Source organism: Lepisosteus platostomus, chromosome 2, assembly GCF_059453375.1.
Source record: "Lepisosteus platostomus isolate fLepPlt1 chromosome 2, fLepPlt1.hap1, whole genome shotgun sequence".
Classification (NCBI taxonomy): domain Eukaryota; kingdom Metazoa; phylum Chordata; class Actinopteri; order Semionotiformes; family Lepisosteidae; genus Lepisosteus; species Lepisosteus platostomus.
The window spans coordinates 59,441,568-59,458,426 of record NC_142612.1 but is presented as its reverse complement, the minus strand read 5'-3'; the positions used below and the strand labels follow the sequence as shown (position 1 = coordinate 59,458,426).

At 37.6% G+C, this 16,859-nt stretch overlaps 1 protein-coding gene and 1 long non-coding RNA gene across 2 annotated transcripts; one reads left to right on the top strand and one right to left on the bottom strand.

The window, feature by feature from the left end:
- Positions 1 to 5,305: 5,305 nt before the first annotated feature.
- Positions 5,306 to 16,786, bottom strand: LOC148676635 (uncharacterized). The gene is made up of 3 exons (XR_015927930.1): positions 16,490 to 16,786; positions 14,287 to 14,466; positions 5,306 to 5,661 (listed from the first exon to the last, which is right to left on the bottom strand). It is a non-coding gene; the product is annotated as an uncharacterized LOC148676635 (long non-coding RNA).
- LOC148676636 (uncharacterized) lies at positions 7,979 to 12,119 on the top strand. Its single transcript, XM_088610082.1, has 5 exons — positions 7,979 to 8,111; positions 9,205 to 9,311; positions 9,704 to 9,753; positions 10,391 to 10,683; positions 11,542 to 12,119. The coding sequence occupies exons 2-5, from the start codon at positions 9,274 to 9,276 to the stop codon at positions 11,857 to 11,859; spliced, it is 699 nt and encodes a 232-aa protein (XP_088466208.1). The 5' UTR covers positions 7,979 to 8,111; positions 9,205 to 9,273; the 3' UTR covers positions 11,860 to 12,119.
- Positions 16,787 to 16,859: the final 73 nt, after the last annotated feature.

Below are 16,859 nucleotides of genomic sequence, written 5' to 3'. Positions count from 1 at the left end.
CTCCTCTGCTCAAAACCCACTCTGAGTGACTCCATAAACTCTCTCTCCTGGAGTCTCGTCTGAGTGTGTGACTTTATGACCTCCAGGTGATTCTGCTGAGAAATACAGACACTCAGGACATTTCTACTGTGGTCTCTTCCCACTTTTGGCAAAAAGGGGCTGCAGGAGACAGAAAAGCTGCTCAGCTCATATTTGAGGAAAAATCTGAGCTCTAATTAATTCTATTGAGAAAACATTTAATGAATAAAGTAATAATGATTAAATGAATTTAGTAGGATGGGCCTGAACTAATTTATTTCCTTACATTTTAGATGGACTGTAACATGCATTCTGTTTATAATTTTAATATTCAGAATATTTTTAAATGTCCATGTAATTTCAACAAAAGGTAACTGCTACAATTGGGCTACAAAAATCTCTTTGAGGTATTATTTTTTATTTTATCCTCTGTCCACTGTCTGTTCCTAAATCAATTGGAAATTCTTTAGAACATTTTTATAGACAGAAAGTTCTATTCTGACCTACTGGTTATTCCATATGAATTCTATATGAATGTGAAACCAACAGACGCGTCCATCAAAACATGTGCAACTTTCAGCCCTTTACTGCACAAAACAGATGGATAGGTGGCACTTGTGTTGCATGAGACTACAAATGAAATGGTAGCTTCATTTAATCTTTTTTTTCTTGGTAAAATAATTCTGTTGTTAATTAATAATTAAAAATAATTAATGTAATTAATGGAGCCTGGATCCATCGGATTGAAAGCTTTTGCATTAGACCACTATGCATGGTACTTCAAAGTACAGTACTTAACATTAATGTACTGGAAGCCTACTTCTTTAAATCCACTTAATATGGGGGTGCCAATAAGCATGACTTCAGTCTTGTCACAGTTAAGATGAAGAAAATTTTGAGTCATCCAAGTTTTTATGTCAGAAATGCAATTAGATAGAATAGAGACAGCCACATCAGTGTCAGGTTTGGTATGGATGTTTATTTGAGTATCATCAGCATAGAAATGACAGCTGAGCCCATGTGATGAAACATGTAAATGCTGAAGAGCAACAGGCCCAGTATTGAGCCCGGAGGAACACCAGACTTAACAAGACCAATTTCAAACCTATACCCATTAAGAGAGACAAAGTGACCGTGATCAATGCGGTAAGGCTTGAACCATTTGAGAGCAGTGTCAGAAACTCCAAACACAGTCTCAAGACGAGAAAGTAAGATGTCATGGTTAACAGTGTCAAAAGCAGCACTAAGATCAAGAAGGATGAGTATAGAAAGAGAACCAGAATCAGAAGCTATTAGAAGATCGTTAGTGACTTTGACCAGGGCAGTTTCTGTGCTGTGAAGTTGACGGAAGCCAGATTGGAGGGGTTCAAAAAGGTTGTTTGTCATGAGGTGGTTATGTAACTGAAGTGTGACAGCACGTTCTAGAATTTTAGAGAGAAAGGGTAAGTTGGAGATGGGGCGAAAATTATTAAGATTGTCGAGAGCCATGTTAGGCTTTTTTGGCACGGGGGTAATGGCAGCAGTTTTGAGGACCGTTGGTACAATGCCAGTGCTCGTGGATTCATGTATAATATTGAGGACAATGGGACAGAGAGAAGAGAAACAGGACTGAAATAAAGCGGTGGGAATGGGATCTAAAATAGATGTGGTGGGTTTTGTGTGTGTAACTAGTTTATTGAAGGATGCTGAGTCAAGAAGAGAGAAGCTGGACAGAAGGGAACCAGAAAAGTTGGATAAGGAGGGAGGAGGTAGGAAATGAAACAGGTAAGTATAGATTGAATAGAATAGCTAAGTGGTCAGAGAGGCCTAGATCAAGGGAAGAACAGTGGGAGTCATTTGCAGTGATTAAATCTAGGGGGTGTCCTTTGTTATGTGTAGGGATACTAACAGAGTAAAATCAGTTTGTTTGTAGTACACCCCTTTAAAAACACCCCCCCCCTCCAAAACCACACCTCCTGCAAAACCCCACCCCCTGCAGCTCTGGGCTGCTCCAGGAGGCTACAAAGAGAGATAAGTTTCATTTCTGCTGAAACAGCTCTTCTTCCTGTTAGTAATATATTTACTCAATGACAACATGGCCTTAAAGACCAGTTCATGTCTTAAGCACGTTAATGGTAACAGAAAAAAAAACCTTATATTGAATATCCATGGCCCTGTCAATGAAAGCAGATGAACTGGTCTTAAATACATGACAAACAGGAAGAAGAGCTGTTTCAGCAGAAATGAAACTAATCTCTGTATCTCCTCAAGCAGCCCAGAGCTGCAGGGGGTGGGGTTTTGCAGGAGGTGTGGTTTCAGAGGGGGGGGGGGGTGTTTTCAAAGGGGTGAAGTTTTAAATTTTGTGGGAAGCTCTGATTGATGTTAATTATGTTTCTCTTTAGATAAAAACAAACTTAAAATAAAAATAGGTCAAGGGACTTACAATATGAAGTGCTGTATATTCATGAATTGAGAAAATTAAGTCTTTACTGCTCCACCTGGCAGAGAAGTGCAGTCCTGCATTTGACAAATAGGGAAAAATAAGAATGAAGTGTTGCAAGTCACCACTGTACACCTTGGTGTCTATGGTGGCAAAACTATTAGATTAGATGGCTGCAGCTGTAGTAACAGAATCCATATCACAGAGACCCCCTTAGAAACCTCACAAAATTCACACTATCCCATACAGACAACCCAAAATAATCAAAGATCACTTAGAGCACCTGCCATCTTATTTTATTTTGTGAAAATCAAAAATGATGGAAACACATTCTCTTAAATTGACATTTTATTGAAAAACCTGAATCCTCAAACTGAAGACTTTGAAGTGTAAGATAAGATGAACATTTTAGGTATGTTATCCTTAGATATGGCTAGCAGTCAATGTAGCAATATGTAGGACATTTCCTTATATCTGGTAATAGAGATGTTACCTTTAGCCAGCAGCCATATCACCGTGCAACTCACACCTGGCAACCCACTGAAGTGTGAGCCTGGTCAGTACCTGGATGGGAGACCTCCTGGGAAAAACTAAGGTTCCTGCTGGAAGAGGTGTTAGTGGGGCCAGCAGGGGGTGCTCATCCTGTGGTCCATGTGGGTCCTAATGCCCCAGTAAAGTGATGGGAACACTATACTGTAAACAGGCACCGTCCTTTGGATGAGATGTAAAAACTGTGGTCCTGCCTCTCTGTGGTCATTAGAAATCCCAGGGTCTCTGTTTAAAAGAGTAGGGGTGTAACCCTGGCATCCTGGCCAAATTTGCCATTGGCCCTTACCAATCATTGCCTCCTAATAATCCCCATTCATGAATTGGCACATTACTCTGCTCTCCTCCCCACTGATAGCTGGTGTGTGGTGAGTGTTCTGGCGCACCATGGCTGCTGTCGCATCATCCAGGTGGATGTCCATTACCTGTAAAGTGCTTTGAGTGGAGTGTTCAGAAAAGCGCTATATAAGTGTAAGCAATTATTATTAGGAACTGTAGAGTTCTTCCAAACATCTGGAACAATGCCAGTGTCTAAAGAAAGCTGTAATATGTGTTTAAACACTCCACACAGTTCTTCAGCACAATGCTTTAATTCCATCTGGACCTGACTTGTTGTTGACTTGGATTTAAAAAAAAATATTTTGCACCCATGCAAGTTGATATTTGCAGTGATTTTCCTGGAATAAGTGACTGACAGCCAGCTCTCAAATCATTGAGGTGAAAGGTGAAATAATACTTTTTGAAACATTTAAAAAACTTATTCAAGTTTCAAGTTTCAAGTTTATTGTCATTACACTCATATACATGGTATATGGATTAACGAAATGCTATTTAGCTAGCTCTCGGACATAAGTAGTACAAAGAGAAAAACAACAACAACAACAACAATACAATTGTGTAGCAAAAGAAAGACAGAGACAACAGGCAGTGTGCCAAAAACAACAACAGATGATGTGCAAAAACAACAACAGATGATGTGCAAAAAAACCAACAACAGGCAATGTGCAAAAAAAACAACAACAGGCAATGTGCAAAACAACAAAAAGGTAACAGGTTATGTGCAAAAAATATGCATCAACAGAATAAAATAAAGGGATAGAAATTATGGGGAGTGAGCTCTTGACATATATGGTAGAGGTAGATTTTCAATGTGTGTTTGGGTTTTTGGTAAGAAAGAAAGGAAGAAGTCACTGTGAGGTTCAGATCATAGGTGAGAGGTGAGGTGAGAGTGAGAGTGGGAGAGGCTGGGAATTTAACAGTTTGATAGTGCGGGGGTAAAAACTGTCTCTGAGTCTGGTAGTCTGGGCCCGAATGCTCGGTGCCATTTTCCAGATGGTAGCAGATCATAAAGTCTGTAGCTGGGGTGTGTCTGTAGCTCATCATGTAAGGTCTCTCTGCTAATTCCATCTGTTGAATTTGTGACCTTCGTTGATATTCACAATGGCCACTGTTTTAATGTTTTGCCAGTATTACATACTTAACATCTTTCTTTACTTCTTTGCATGAGGGTTCCACAGTAGAAAAGTCTCTACTTATTATTAAGAATGCTCTTGAGCTCTTTGGAGACCCACATCTTATTTTTGAAAATCTAGCTGCAGATATTTGAAAGTGTTATCCAACCTATTGTCCTATATGGCAGTACTGTGTGAGATCCAATCACAGACCAAGAGAGAACGAATCTTGACTTTTGTTCGAGTTTTGACAGGTTTTTTGAAGGTTTTGGTTATTTTGTCCTACACTATAAATAAAAATTATTGTACTTGGTCTGGATCCCTCTCTGCCAGAGAGAAATCTCTTCCTTGTTTTGTCTGAAGTAAATCTCCAGACCTCTGCACCTCTGTAGTGCAGTCCGCTGTGTGTTTCACACTTCTGTGAGGACAAGACTTCAGTTCCCCCTCTTTCCCTGAACTGGAGGGCAAATTCTTAACCCCCCAGAAGACCCAATTGTGAGATATTTACTTTCTTCTTTTTCTTTCCTTTTAACTCTTATTATTATTTTCTTTCTTAGAGAGCTGTCTTCTATAAAAAAAGAGATCATAATCACTCTTCTCCCTTCTAGTAAGCACAATATATAAGATAATAAGAAAATAAAAATAATTTAATCTGTAAATTCTAGTTTCATTCAATCACTAATATCTGAAGCAAAATGTGTTGCAATCCATTTCAAAATCTGAGTTTAGCAAATCAAAGGCACTGTATGATCTAAAAGAAACCTGACACGGTAAGAAACCTGAGGATAGAGATGAGAAGTGTTGATTGACCAGCAGATGGCACTGTGTATCAGTGTGTAGACAGAGGATGCCAGAGTGCAGGAGGCATGTAGTCGATTAGATATAACTTTATTGTTTTTAATGTCCATCCAAAAGGGTGGAAATTTCTCTTTGCCATAAAAAACGACAAAAAAACTCAGCATAAACTCAGCATAAAATAAATTCACATTAAAAACAAACAATACTCATAGATATACTGTACAACAGGAAATATACAAATGTGTCTCTTCGGACATATTACATTAGCATTACTAATTAATATATTGATTGACAGGTTAGTCAAAAATGCTGTCGACATCTTTGACAGTTCATTACAAATTAATTACATGGGTTGCATGATAACAGAAAACGCAAAATGATTTCTCCACAGGCGACGCCATTGTGGATGCTGTGCGACTGTGGCACCATCTGTGGAAAAGAAAACAAATATTAAGTAAGATAATTGGCATTTATACTTGTCGACAACATTTTGACTGACCGTGTATATTTTTTGGCCACAGGCATTCTAAATCACCTCACTGAAGGAAGCAGATGGAAATGGGAATGAAGAGGGTGGGTGGAGTCACCAATAATAATCTCAGCTTTCTTTGGAAATGCGGTATAATACAGCTCTTTAAGCTGTTTCTGTGGTCTGCCAATTATTTTACTAGCAGTATTAACATTTTTGGCCAATTTTCCTTTGCCGTAATACTCAGGCTATCACACCATACCATAATTGCAAAAGTAAGGATGCTCTCTACTAACATTCTATAAACCCTCTTTAAAACATTTGACTCACTCCAAACCCTTTCAGCTTCCTGATCAAAAATATATGCCGACTAGCCTTCTTCAAAATGCAATTGGAATTTTCTGTAAAGTTTAGATGTTCATCTATTAATGTTCACAAGTATTTAAAACACTGAGCAACTTGCACCAGCTACTGCAGTTAATATAAGAGAGAGGATGAAAATCTAAATGAATTCTGTCACAAGTAGCCAGTTCTTTGGTTTGATCAATATTAATATGAAGCATGCTTGATTGATACCACCTTTCCAGTTTTTTATTTTTTCAGAGATATCTTTATCTTTTGTCTCCCCCCCCTTCTCTATCACCCCCAGTAAACAATCCTACATGGGCCATATCATCTGCTTACTTTAACAGAATGACAGACGTTCACCTCCATTTCCATTTAGTTCATAAACCAGTAAAGGTAGTAAATAGTAAAGGTAAGAAAACAGCCCTGGGAAACACCAGAATTAAAAAAAAAACATGGTATATTCATAACATCTTCATGTTCATAAATAACCCCCTCAATGAGTGGCATTTGGGATGAGTGCTTTGACCTTAATAATTTTAGGTACATGTATAATAGTTGAAACTTCCCACATATTCCACATAAGAATAAATTAGTGCCAGAAATAACTGAGCGAACTCCTCTAAATTGATTACCACACACGTTTAGCAACTTTTCCCACAAACCACCTGGGTCAGGTCCCTTGGCTTGATCTGGGAGAGACATTTAACAACCTCTGTCTTGGTCAGTGGTATAGATGATCTTATGGGAATCTCCTCAATTATCCCATTACATTTATCTCTCAAATTAACAGAGTGAAGCCTTCCATAGAAATAATTGCAATCTTTCACAAAGCTAACAGCAAAATTCCACTACTACCCACAATTAAATTAAGCCTCCTTCATGTTTGCTTAAGATTTCCTAGATAAAGAACCTATACTCAAATATCTCTTTAAAATAATTTTAGCCTCACTCAGTACAGCATTAAACCAAGAGCTTGGCTTAACTGTGGTCATTTAAGATCCTGAATTGTCCCGGTCAAATTCTACCCGAATTTCCATCTCAGTTTGATGATTTTGTAACATCTCCACCTCATCCTTTGCGCCGTTTGGTGCACTACTGGCACTTTAACAGAGGCTGCCTATGATCTATCTTGGTGAAAACTGCTGTATAAATGCAAATAATAACAACAATAATAATCCATCCATCTTCTAATCCCTTTATCCAGTACAGGATCATGGAGGAGCTGAAGCCTGTGCCAACAAACAACGGGCCAAAGGCAGAATACACTTTGGCTGTCCATTCCAGGGGACACACAGACACAAACAGACGCACATACAAACTCACACCAGGGCCACCTCCCAGAAGTCAAATAACCTAGCACTTTGGATAGTGGGTACTACAGTGCCCTGAGGAACACATGGAGAATGTACAAACTCCACACCAGATAGGAGCGCAGGAATTGAATGGCAGGGTGGCGCAGTGGTTAGGACTGCTGCCTTTCAGTGCTGGCGTGCTGAGCCTAATTCCTGGTGTGCAGTCTTCATGGAGTTTGTACAGTATGTATTGTAAGTATTGCATGCTATGTAACGTATGTGTTGCTTGTACTTAACACACGTACAAAAAAAGTTGCAATGTAATAGAGCATCTATCAATGCAATATTGGTCTAAAATAGTGCAATATAAGTTGAGATAACAAGAGATCCTATATTGCTGGAAACATTTGAGTTAATTCTGGCCTTTATTTCTTCACTTGTGTCTTTCTGCTTTATCCTAATTGTTTCTTAATCAAACAGACTGCCGCACCGATTTCTCATAAATTTTCAGTAAAAGTCTTTCACCCTTGTTGTAACATCATGTCAACACTTTTTCCTTGACGCTTAATTTCTTCACACCATAGGGTAAGCCCCAGACATCACCTACTGGAAACAAATAAAATAAATGCCAATTGGTTTTGGCAAACCTTCCCCCCCCCCATCTATAGCTTTACTGTATATAAAGACAGTAATTTTTCCATGAGTCCATCAATCTGGAGGAAGAACCTGTCTTGTGAAGAAAGGTTCCCCTGGCCACTCTCTGTTTTCTTGTAAGTATTCTTGATTAATATTCTTCTTTTGGTATTACAACTGAATGTTGTGTGTGATACAATGTTAGACTCTTTTCTGAACAATTTGGACACTAAACCACACAAATAATGTCATAAAGCAGTACTGCATTGAATACTGCTGCATTGTCAATGTTGTACAGTACATGTTTCTGAAGACACTCTTTCTTGTAGACACTCTTTTAGATGGCAAAACATTGGTAATGTCAGATGTGATCCATACATCATCAGAACACACAATAAGGAGTCTATGAATGTCTGTGATGCAGTTTCTTTAGCGAAGACAATTTACACCAAAAAATCCAAAATATTTCCTATTGCCTGGCAAAATGATTAACTTGCTGACGATGATTTATGGTGGCTCAGCTCTTAGATTCTCGGTTCTGTGTGGAATTAGCATTTTTCTCTATGTCCAGTAGATGACCCAGTTTCCTCCTGCCTTCCAAAATTATGCTGGTTTAAATTTGTGTCTCCTACAAAGAAACAGTGTGCTTGTGTGTGTAGCATCTGCAGTGACCTAATGTCTCATCCAGAGTGTCACTCTGTCCTGCTCCACAAGCCCCAAGGACAGGTTCACAGTTACTAAGAACTTCACCAGGAACAGGCAATTTAATGATTATGATGAATAATGTCTGAAACAATTAGGACACTTCTGAACAAGCCCTTGGAAAGATCTCTTAGCCTTTCAGAAAAAAACTCTGTTACTCTGAATCTTCTAATGTGATACTTAGTTGCACCACAAGCAGTGTGCTGATCTTTTTTCTCAATGTCCCTCAATTTATTTTGATTTTTGCCTGTTTTTAAGGAATTTTAGGAACTTTAAATTTCAACTACTGTTTGTAAATGTTTGATGACAACTCCATAGACAAATAAAACTCTATATAACACTATAGAGAAAGAAGAGCAGTGAATTTATTTGACACATGGAAAATAAGACTTGTTATTAAATGAAACAATAAACAAGCAGGCGGTAATAAAACATACTAGAAACATTAGTGTGTTGTATCAGTACTGATATTATATACTGTACAGTAAATAACGCTCAAAAGAAAACAATTTTTTTATTTTGACACAGGTGTAAAACTGAAATAAAGATACAGCGAGAACAGCCAAGAAGAAACGTAGAATAACTTGATTCATAAAGATGAAATCTTTCATGGTTCTTAGCTATTTCTGTGCATGGTAAGTAACTTCTGTTGGTTAATTAGAATCTAGCCGGGGACATTAGAGTAAAAATCACCAGTATTAGAAATAGATTAATGAATCTTATGCTCTAAGCACTTCATATTTAAATACTAAAGTGTGAAAAACAGGTTTTCTACTACTTGCTGTTTAATATGAGTTCTTGTATGTAGGAATTATGTTTTATCAAACTGTACTTTGGTCTGATAGTGCAAGGAGGTTCCATTAGAGTATGATCAAAAAGCCAATCTTGTTATTTTATTGGCACAGCTGGGTCAAAGGAGCTCTTTTGATTATAAACTATTTTATGCTATGTTATGAGGTCAGGTCCTTTAGATTTCTTGGAAGTAATGTTTCATTTTTTAATTTTTTTATTTTCTTTTTCATTAAAGGTCAGTTTTTGCTTTAGACCCAAAAGAAAATGTGGTGAATACAAAACATTGTAAGTATTTTATAGGGCATACTGATTAAACATAAGATATATTCAGCTAAATTTGTATTGTATACTGTACATTATCGTGCTCGATATTTTGTCAGGAAATGTTGGCTTACTGTTATGTTAAATAAAATAATCCAAATACCCAATGAGCAGTTGTTCTTGTAACACTATAACTTGTTACAGAGAATATTTCCTTAAGAAAGGTGACAAAATAGCCCAATAGTAATGCATGTTTTGTTCCTGGCAGTATAACAGGCAGTGAAGTCTTGGTACTCAACACTGCCGTAGTCTCCAGGCCTGTTTAGGTAACAAGTCGACTGTCAGATTGGGGCTGTGATGTGAGGTCCAGCACCCCCACACTGTAAATGCTCACAGGGAGCGCTAGCAATGTTGCTTGTAAAGATCTTTAGGCAATATAGAGATTCTCACCAGGCAGTTTAAATATTGTGATTCTTTTGGGCTGCTTGCGAAACCCAGTGAACAATGAACCAGGTGCCTTTCTTTACTAATCATGCTTTCAAGGCATGATTCAAGTCACAAAGCAAACATTCTCAGTAATTTCAGTAGATTACATTTTATTCACAAAAAGAATATACAGTATGTGAATAACATATGACATGAAATAAAAAAATTTCTACAGGTTATAGGCATGGTGTAAGCCTATATGAGAAGCTCTGGAAAAATAATATGGACATTGCCAGAGATACAATGAAAACTGACTTCTTGAAAAGGATGGAAGCTGGGACGCTTGAAGCAGAACGATACATTAATTTCACTCTGCAAGACATCTACTACTTAGAGGAAGTGACAAAATTACTACAGAAACTGAGCAAAGAAGATGAGCTGAGAGAAGATCTGAAATCTTTCATAATGGGCAGATACAACAGTTACAGTAGCTTTGAAAAATATTCATTACAAATGTACCAGCTGAAGGTAAGACTGGATTCCTTTTTCGTTACTCAGTCCTTTTATTTTCTTTGTAATTTTCTAGGAAAGACTTCAAAGGACAGCAACCAGAACGATTTCTGGTCTCATGGATTCTCATGAGACATTATGAGAACAAAATCATTTCAGCCGCGAACAAGGAGCCTAAAGAGATTTGGCTCAAGTACAGTGTATGAGATCCTCAGGCAGACAGAGCAATAAGAAACTCTTTCACACTCAGTAGTGAAATAAGGACGTTACATTACAATTGGAAACTAAATGAGGCTTAATTTGGAACAGAGAATAGATCTTCCGTTCATATAGAAAATATACTCAGGAACTAGAACAGGCTTCCTGGTCCCAGACTGAACACTATAATGAAACAACTGGAAGAAATTTCATTTTTATTTAATTACTAAAGTGGCAAACAAGCAGGATGAGCTTATACTGTAGCTAAGCTTATACACAAGGAGTCCATCTTCATCTTACAAGAAGTCAAGGTGTCAGCATTCACAACAGGGTTTGTCTCCTGGAGCCCTTTTCTGATCTCAAGTATACGTTTCATTGTTGATTCTAGAGACGTGCCTTGATTTGTCAAGGCGTGTGATTTTAACTAACCTCAATTTTCTAACATTACCTATATTTTGCACACCTCTTGACAGTGTCCAGAAGATTTAAATGGTGTGTCAATTTAAACACCTTATTCTTTCTTATAGATACTTTCTTCAAGTGTAGTGCTTTCCAGTTGTTTATTTATAGGATCTATTTTTCCTACCTGCATGTAACACTCTGCAATTGTCTATATTATGTCATTTGCCACATGTTTGTTTTTGTTCTAATAAATGTTTCTTTTTGTCTTGCCTATAGAATACCAGTGCCATTATTCCCTCTCCTACAATTGCAAACTACATTCAATCTTACAAGGCCATATCAGAGGACGACCATGTGTACTTTGCGATTGCTCTTCTGCCATGTTCACAACTTTGGCCTTATGTGGCCCAAAACCTCAAGATCTCAAAAAAGAGTCCATATTACCCCTTCAAGAAGAATAACCTGGAAGATCATTCAAAGAAGCATTATGAGAACCTCCTAGAGAAATATCGTTGCAATATTGATGAGTCAAAGGCTCAATCTCTCTTTCGACTGCAAATGGCACACGAGAGAGAGTTCTTCAGCACATCATGACAGCTGTCACTTTGTTCTGAGATGATCTAATTCCTGATTCCTGACTGCCTAGAGACTGCCAGGTATAAATTAATCTACTTTGCAAGATGCGTTTTGACTCTATCAGATTTTGAGCCATTCTCTGTATTAGAAAATCCAGGTGTTAGATACAGTACATGTTTAAGGTGATTATCATATCATTGAAATAAATACCACATCTCTTACCTTGAAATGTTATGTTAAAACCTTTAATGAATAAAACCCTGATTTCTATCAATAAATGCTGTTTGGATTATGCTTTACCTTATTCTAATACTGTAGTATTAAAGCCAATGCTTTGGAGATGCCTATAAAACATGCAGACACACTGGCCCACCAGGATCATAATTTCCCACTCTGACTTGGGGTAATTAAGATACAATAAAAAGAATAAAAGATATAAAGTTTTATTAGAATGTAGAGGCACTATGCAACAATAATATTACAGATTCCCTTATGAAACAATCCTGTGTTTACTGCATCACATGATTAACAATGGTTTGAATTTAGTCTACATGATTAATGTCTCGATTATTATAAAAACCACCAATTTATATCCATAATGCCATAGTTTCATCTTGGATTGCTTAACATTATTACCCTAAGTGAAAGTCCTAAGGTTACCATAAATTAACATACAGTGAGTTACTGTATTAAATACTATTATAATGATGGTGTACTGCATATCTACAAGATCATTGGTCTGTCAAGGATGTCTATAGTTATTATGCTCACTAAACATACACCACAGCCTATCACATCTTACCAATGGCTACCATGCATAATCCATAGTCTAAGATAGTGTTAGCTATGAGCCTTAGCCCAGATCAGAAACCTTTAGTACCTAATAAATAATCAAATAAAAGTGTATTTATGATATATTTGTATTTCTACAACCAAAACTACATCTATTGTTGGTAATATGTTTTAAAAACTGTTATGCACAGTTATGTTCATGATGATTGTAACATTTAAATATGGGTTAAAGTAAAACAGATTGTGTTTTTCCACTGACTTTACAAACTTTTTCACCATGCTTTTTACACAGAAATGTTTTAATTAAACATTTTTTTTTGATTATGAAACAAAATATGAAGATACAGTAAACAAATGGGAAGAGAAAGAAGGGCCTAATTAAAACAATGAAACAAGTATCTAACCACACTTTCGTAGGATCAAAGCCTTTACACTAGCAAAATGTTATCTAGCTGTCCATAAGAAAAGCTTCTGCCATGTAAAATACACTGATGCACCATTAAAGTGCTACATTTTAAGTTTTATACTAATGGCTAACTTGGTCCATAGAAAATGTTATTTATACTTTAAAACATGAGAAGAGGGCATTCCATTCAGGATGTGTCAGGCTTTGAGCCTATTGTTTGCTGGTATATGCTCTGGCTCTCCCATGTCTCTGAACTTCAATAAGCAGTTAGAGAATTTATAGATGTTGTGTCAGTTGAGGCATTTTTTATTTTTCATAAAAACAATATATTCAAGCCCTCTTTAGCAATTAAAGACTACCCAATACCTGAAGCTGTTAAGGCTAAACACAAAACAATTACTATTATTTTTATTATCTCACACAAAACTCTAGTTTTTTTTAATATCAGAGATGGTGTGTACTTTTTTTCTGCAGTTTTATGCATGACCTCATCCACAAAATTGCAACTTATTTGGATTTTCTGTCGATGTGTATTTGTAATTTCCAAGATTTCAGAGAGTACACAGGAAATGTGTCACTCTGAACTTGACACACCCTGGACAGGGCTCCAGTCCATCACAGGGCAGACACACAGACACAAACACATCACAGCCAATTTTCCCAGAAGTAAATTAACTTACTAGGATGTTCTTGGACTGCGGAAAACCAGGAAACCGGAGCACCTGAAGGAAACCCACACAAACACAGGGAGAGCCTACTCCATGCAGATAACACTGATCAGAATTAGAACCCAGGACTCCAGTGCTTCAAGGCAGCAATGCTAACCACTCCCTAAACCTTGCCATTCATCTGGCACAATATTGTTTTCAAAATTGCAGAAGGAACAGAAGGAAGTGTTATGAAACTCCACTACTACATTCAGAAACACTTAATTGTGAAAATTCGTAGCTGTGCTGAATAGACCAAGTAAAGTTAGAAGCATTGTTTTAGTTTAGTGAGTACTCTCACTCCTTACATAAGAAGTACCGGTATAGTTGTATTGATGTATATATTATATTAAGGTTACCTTGCTTGAATAATTGTAGAAGACGCCTCTGGGACACCAGAATGTTGCTACCTGTACACTGTAGAACTTACTTTATTCTATATAGACCAGAAAACAGCTACCATAAAATATTAATAAGGTTATAAATATAATAATAATAATTTAGTAAATTACATTTACTACACAGCACTGTGAAACTTACTTGCATTAATCTGATGAAATAAGATGAATCAGCAGGGGACAGAGTGCCTTTTGTGTCATGGAGTGTCCTTGCACCCAGCAGTGAGTCTGGAGGCTTTCCACCTCAACAGGAGAGCGAGTTTGTTAATGAACCCAACTGTCGTAATTTCTATTACACTGCAGTTGCTTTTAAATCTTGAATCTGTAAAAAAGCATACAACTGTGTGACATTAATAATTAAAACATGACAGAAGTGTGATAATTTTGTGAAATTACAAAATGAACCATACACATTTTTAAAAATATTACATTTTATTCAAAACCTAAATGAAGAGCCTAGAATCCCAAAACTAGTTTCACAGGAGAAATTCTGTGCACCTGATTTTACTTTCACAGCCTTTCAGTTCCTCCACAAATTCAGCAGCCCCAGTTCTGTGTGCTATTGAAACTGGCCTTTTGTCTCAGCTTTAACAGAGTAATATGTGACTCCCTTGTTTTATATTATAGGCCATGTATTGAACAGGGCAATGTGCTTATTCTTTAGTGTAAACAGCCAACTGTGGGCAACAAGTAACTTCAGTAGTTTTTTCATGAAACTTTTTAACTTTGTCACTGAGTTTGCACTTAAAAAAATCACCTTACATGTCTTCTCAGTCAGAACTACTGGCATTTTTATGTGATTTTTATCTGCTTCCTAAACATTTGTCCAGATTACATTTATAATATTATGAAAGAATTAACAAGCAGAAGCTCAGTTCAGGGCTGTAGAAAGCTGGTTTCCATGACCCTTGTCTGGATAAGTGCTTTACTAAAAACAGGACAGATTATCAGCATGGAATACTGTTGGATTCCTGCCAGTTATTAACTAGGATACCCAGTGATAATCTATCACTAAGTGCCAGAATGGGTCTTCAAAGTTTTCATGACACAATTACTGTATTGTGAGTCAATGCCACTGCTTAACACTGTAAAAGTGGAATGTTGTGTTATGTGAATTGTGTTATGTGTATATGGTTCACAGTTTACAGTTGTGTTATGTGAATTGTCACGGGGACACTTATCTCTGATGTAAGTCTGGAAAGTTCAGACATACTGTAGCAAAAATCCATCTGCTCTGTCAATATCCTGTAAATCTGTTGCTTCATCTTTCTGCAAGCTCAGATGTCACAGATTGATCAGGAAAAGGAACCACTTTTCGTCAATACTCATGGTGCAATTCCTTTGAACTTGAGCAAACTGTCAACATTAGGCACAATACGTGCTTTTCAAAGTGGTGATAATTCTTTAGCAAAGTAGCAACAATATGCTCCTCTAACTCCATTGTAGCTAGTCATTTGGCAGTCATACTTTCTGTGGTTTTTTGAGGCATCATTAATGATTTTAAATTTTGTTTGAGCCTGCAGCATACTGTATATGTTAGGTTTTCAATTTGAGTTTCTAGACCTACATTAATGTGATTAGGCTTTCCTTAGCAATTATTAACCATCTTAAAGCATTCTGGGTCTCAGGGGAGCCAAAGCCTATCCAGACAAGCTACACGGGGTAGGCAGGACATACCCTGGATGGGACATCAGTCCATCACAGGACACACACAGAGACAAACACTCACACCAGGGTCAATTTTCAAGATGCCAATTGACCTATCAGTACTGTATGTCCATGCACTGTTGGAGGAAAGTGAAGCACCGAGAGGAAACCCACATGAATGCAGGGAGAACGTAAAAATGCATGCAGACAGCACCCTAGGAATTGAACCCAGAGCCCCAGCCCTGTGAGGCAGCAATGCCAACTACTGTGCCACCATGCTGCCCAGTTGTGCCCTACAGTGCCTGGCATCGGTATTTAGACCTTTGCATCGCTTTATTTTGCATTTGTTCCTTTAAAGCTTCCAGTCGTGACACTTTGTATTATACCATAATAGGAATTAGTACTTATTATATGCTTCACATATTCAAAGCAAAAACAAAAATAAAGAAGTAAATAGATCATTAGTAAGAAAAAAAAATGGAAATGTCATGACTGCATAACTATCCAAAATCTTTGCTCTGGCAAACCTAAATTGATTAAGTGCACACAACGAGTCATACAATTAGTTGAGTTGCCTCTGTCTGTGTTCGATACTAGTTGTTCACTGTTACGCATTCCACTCGTGCCGCTCTTCCTTCTTGCATTCCCACGCGCACAACCTGTAAAACAAGCTCACGCCGCAAGTAAACGCCAATCACCTTTCTCTCCCGTCTCTATTTTAGTTCTCCTTTTTCCTCACTTCCCCGCTTACTACTGCGGATTCTCTAGTGCGCGTTTACTTCTTGCTTCTCTCTGGTTTTCGGTTTCGCCTTGTGATTTGGATTGCTGCTTCCTCGTTTGTGCTTCCGTGTTCTGAACTACTCGCCTGCTTCCTGGATTCGATTTCGCCTAGTGTTTTTGGATTGTTGCTTCTTCCTTGTCTCTCCGTGTTCCGACCTACTCGCCTGCCTCCTGGTTTTCGTTTTTGCCTAGCGTATCTGCTTTGTCTTTCTCTTGTCTTGAGTCCTGCACGGGATCCTATTGCCCTAGCAGCCCTATCTAACAGTTCACATGATTTCATAATAAAAA

Excerpts from the sequence above, each read along its gene's own strand:
- LOC148676636 (XM_088610082.1), top strand. The coding sequence starts at position 9,274 with ATGAAATCTTTCATGGTTCTTAGCTATTTCTGTGCATG. Across the intron at positions 9,312-9,703 it reads CTTAGCTATTTCTGTGCATG|GTCAGTTTTTGCTTTAGACC; the intron begins GTAAGTAACTTC and ends TTTTCATTAAAG. Across the intron at positions 9,754-10,390 it reads TGTGGTGAATACAAAACATT|GTTATAGGCATGGTGTAAGC; the intron begins GTAAGTATTTTA and ends AAATTTCTACAG.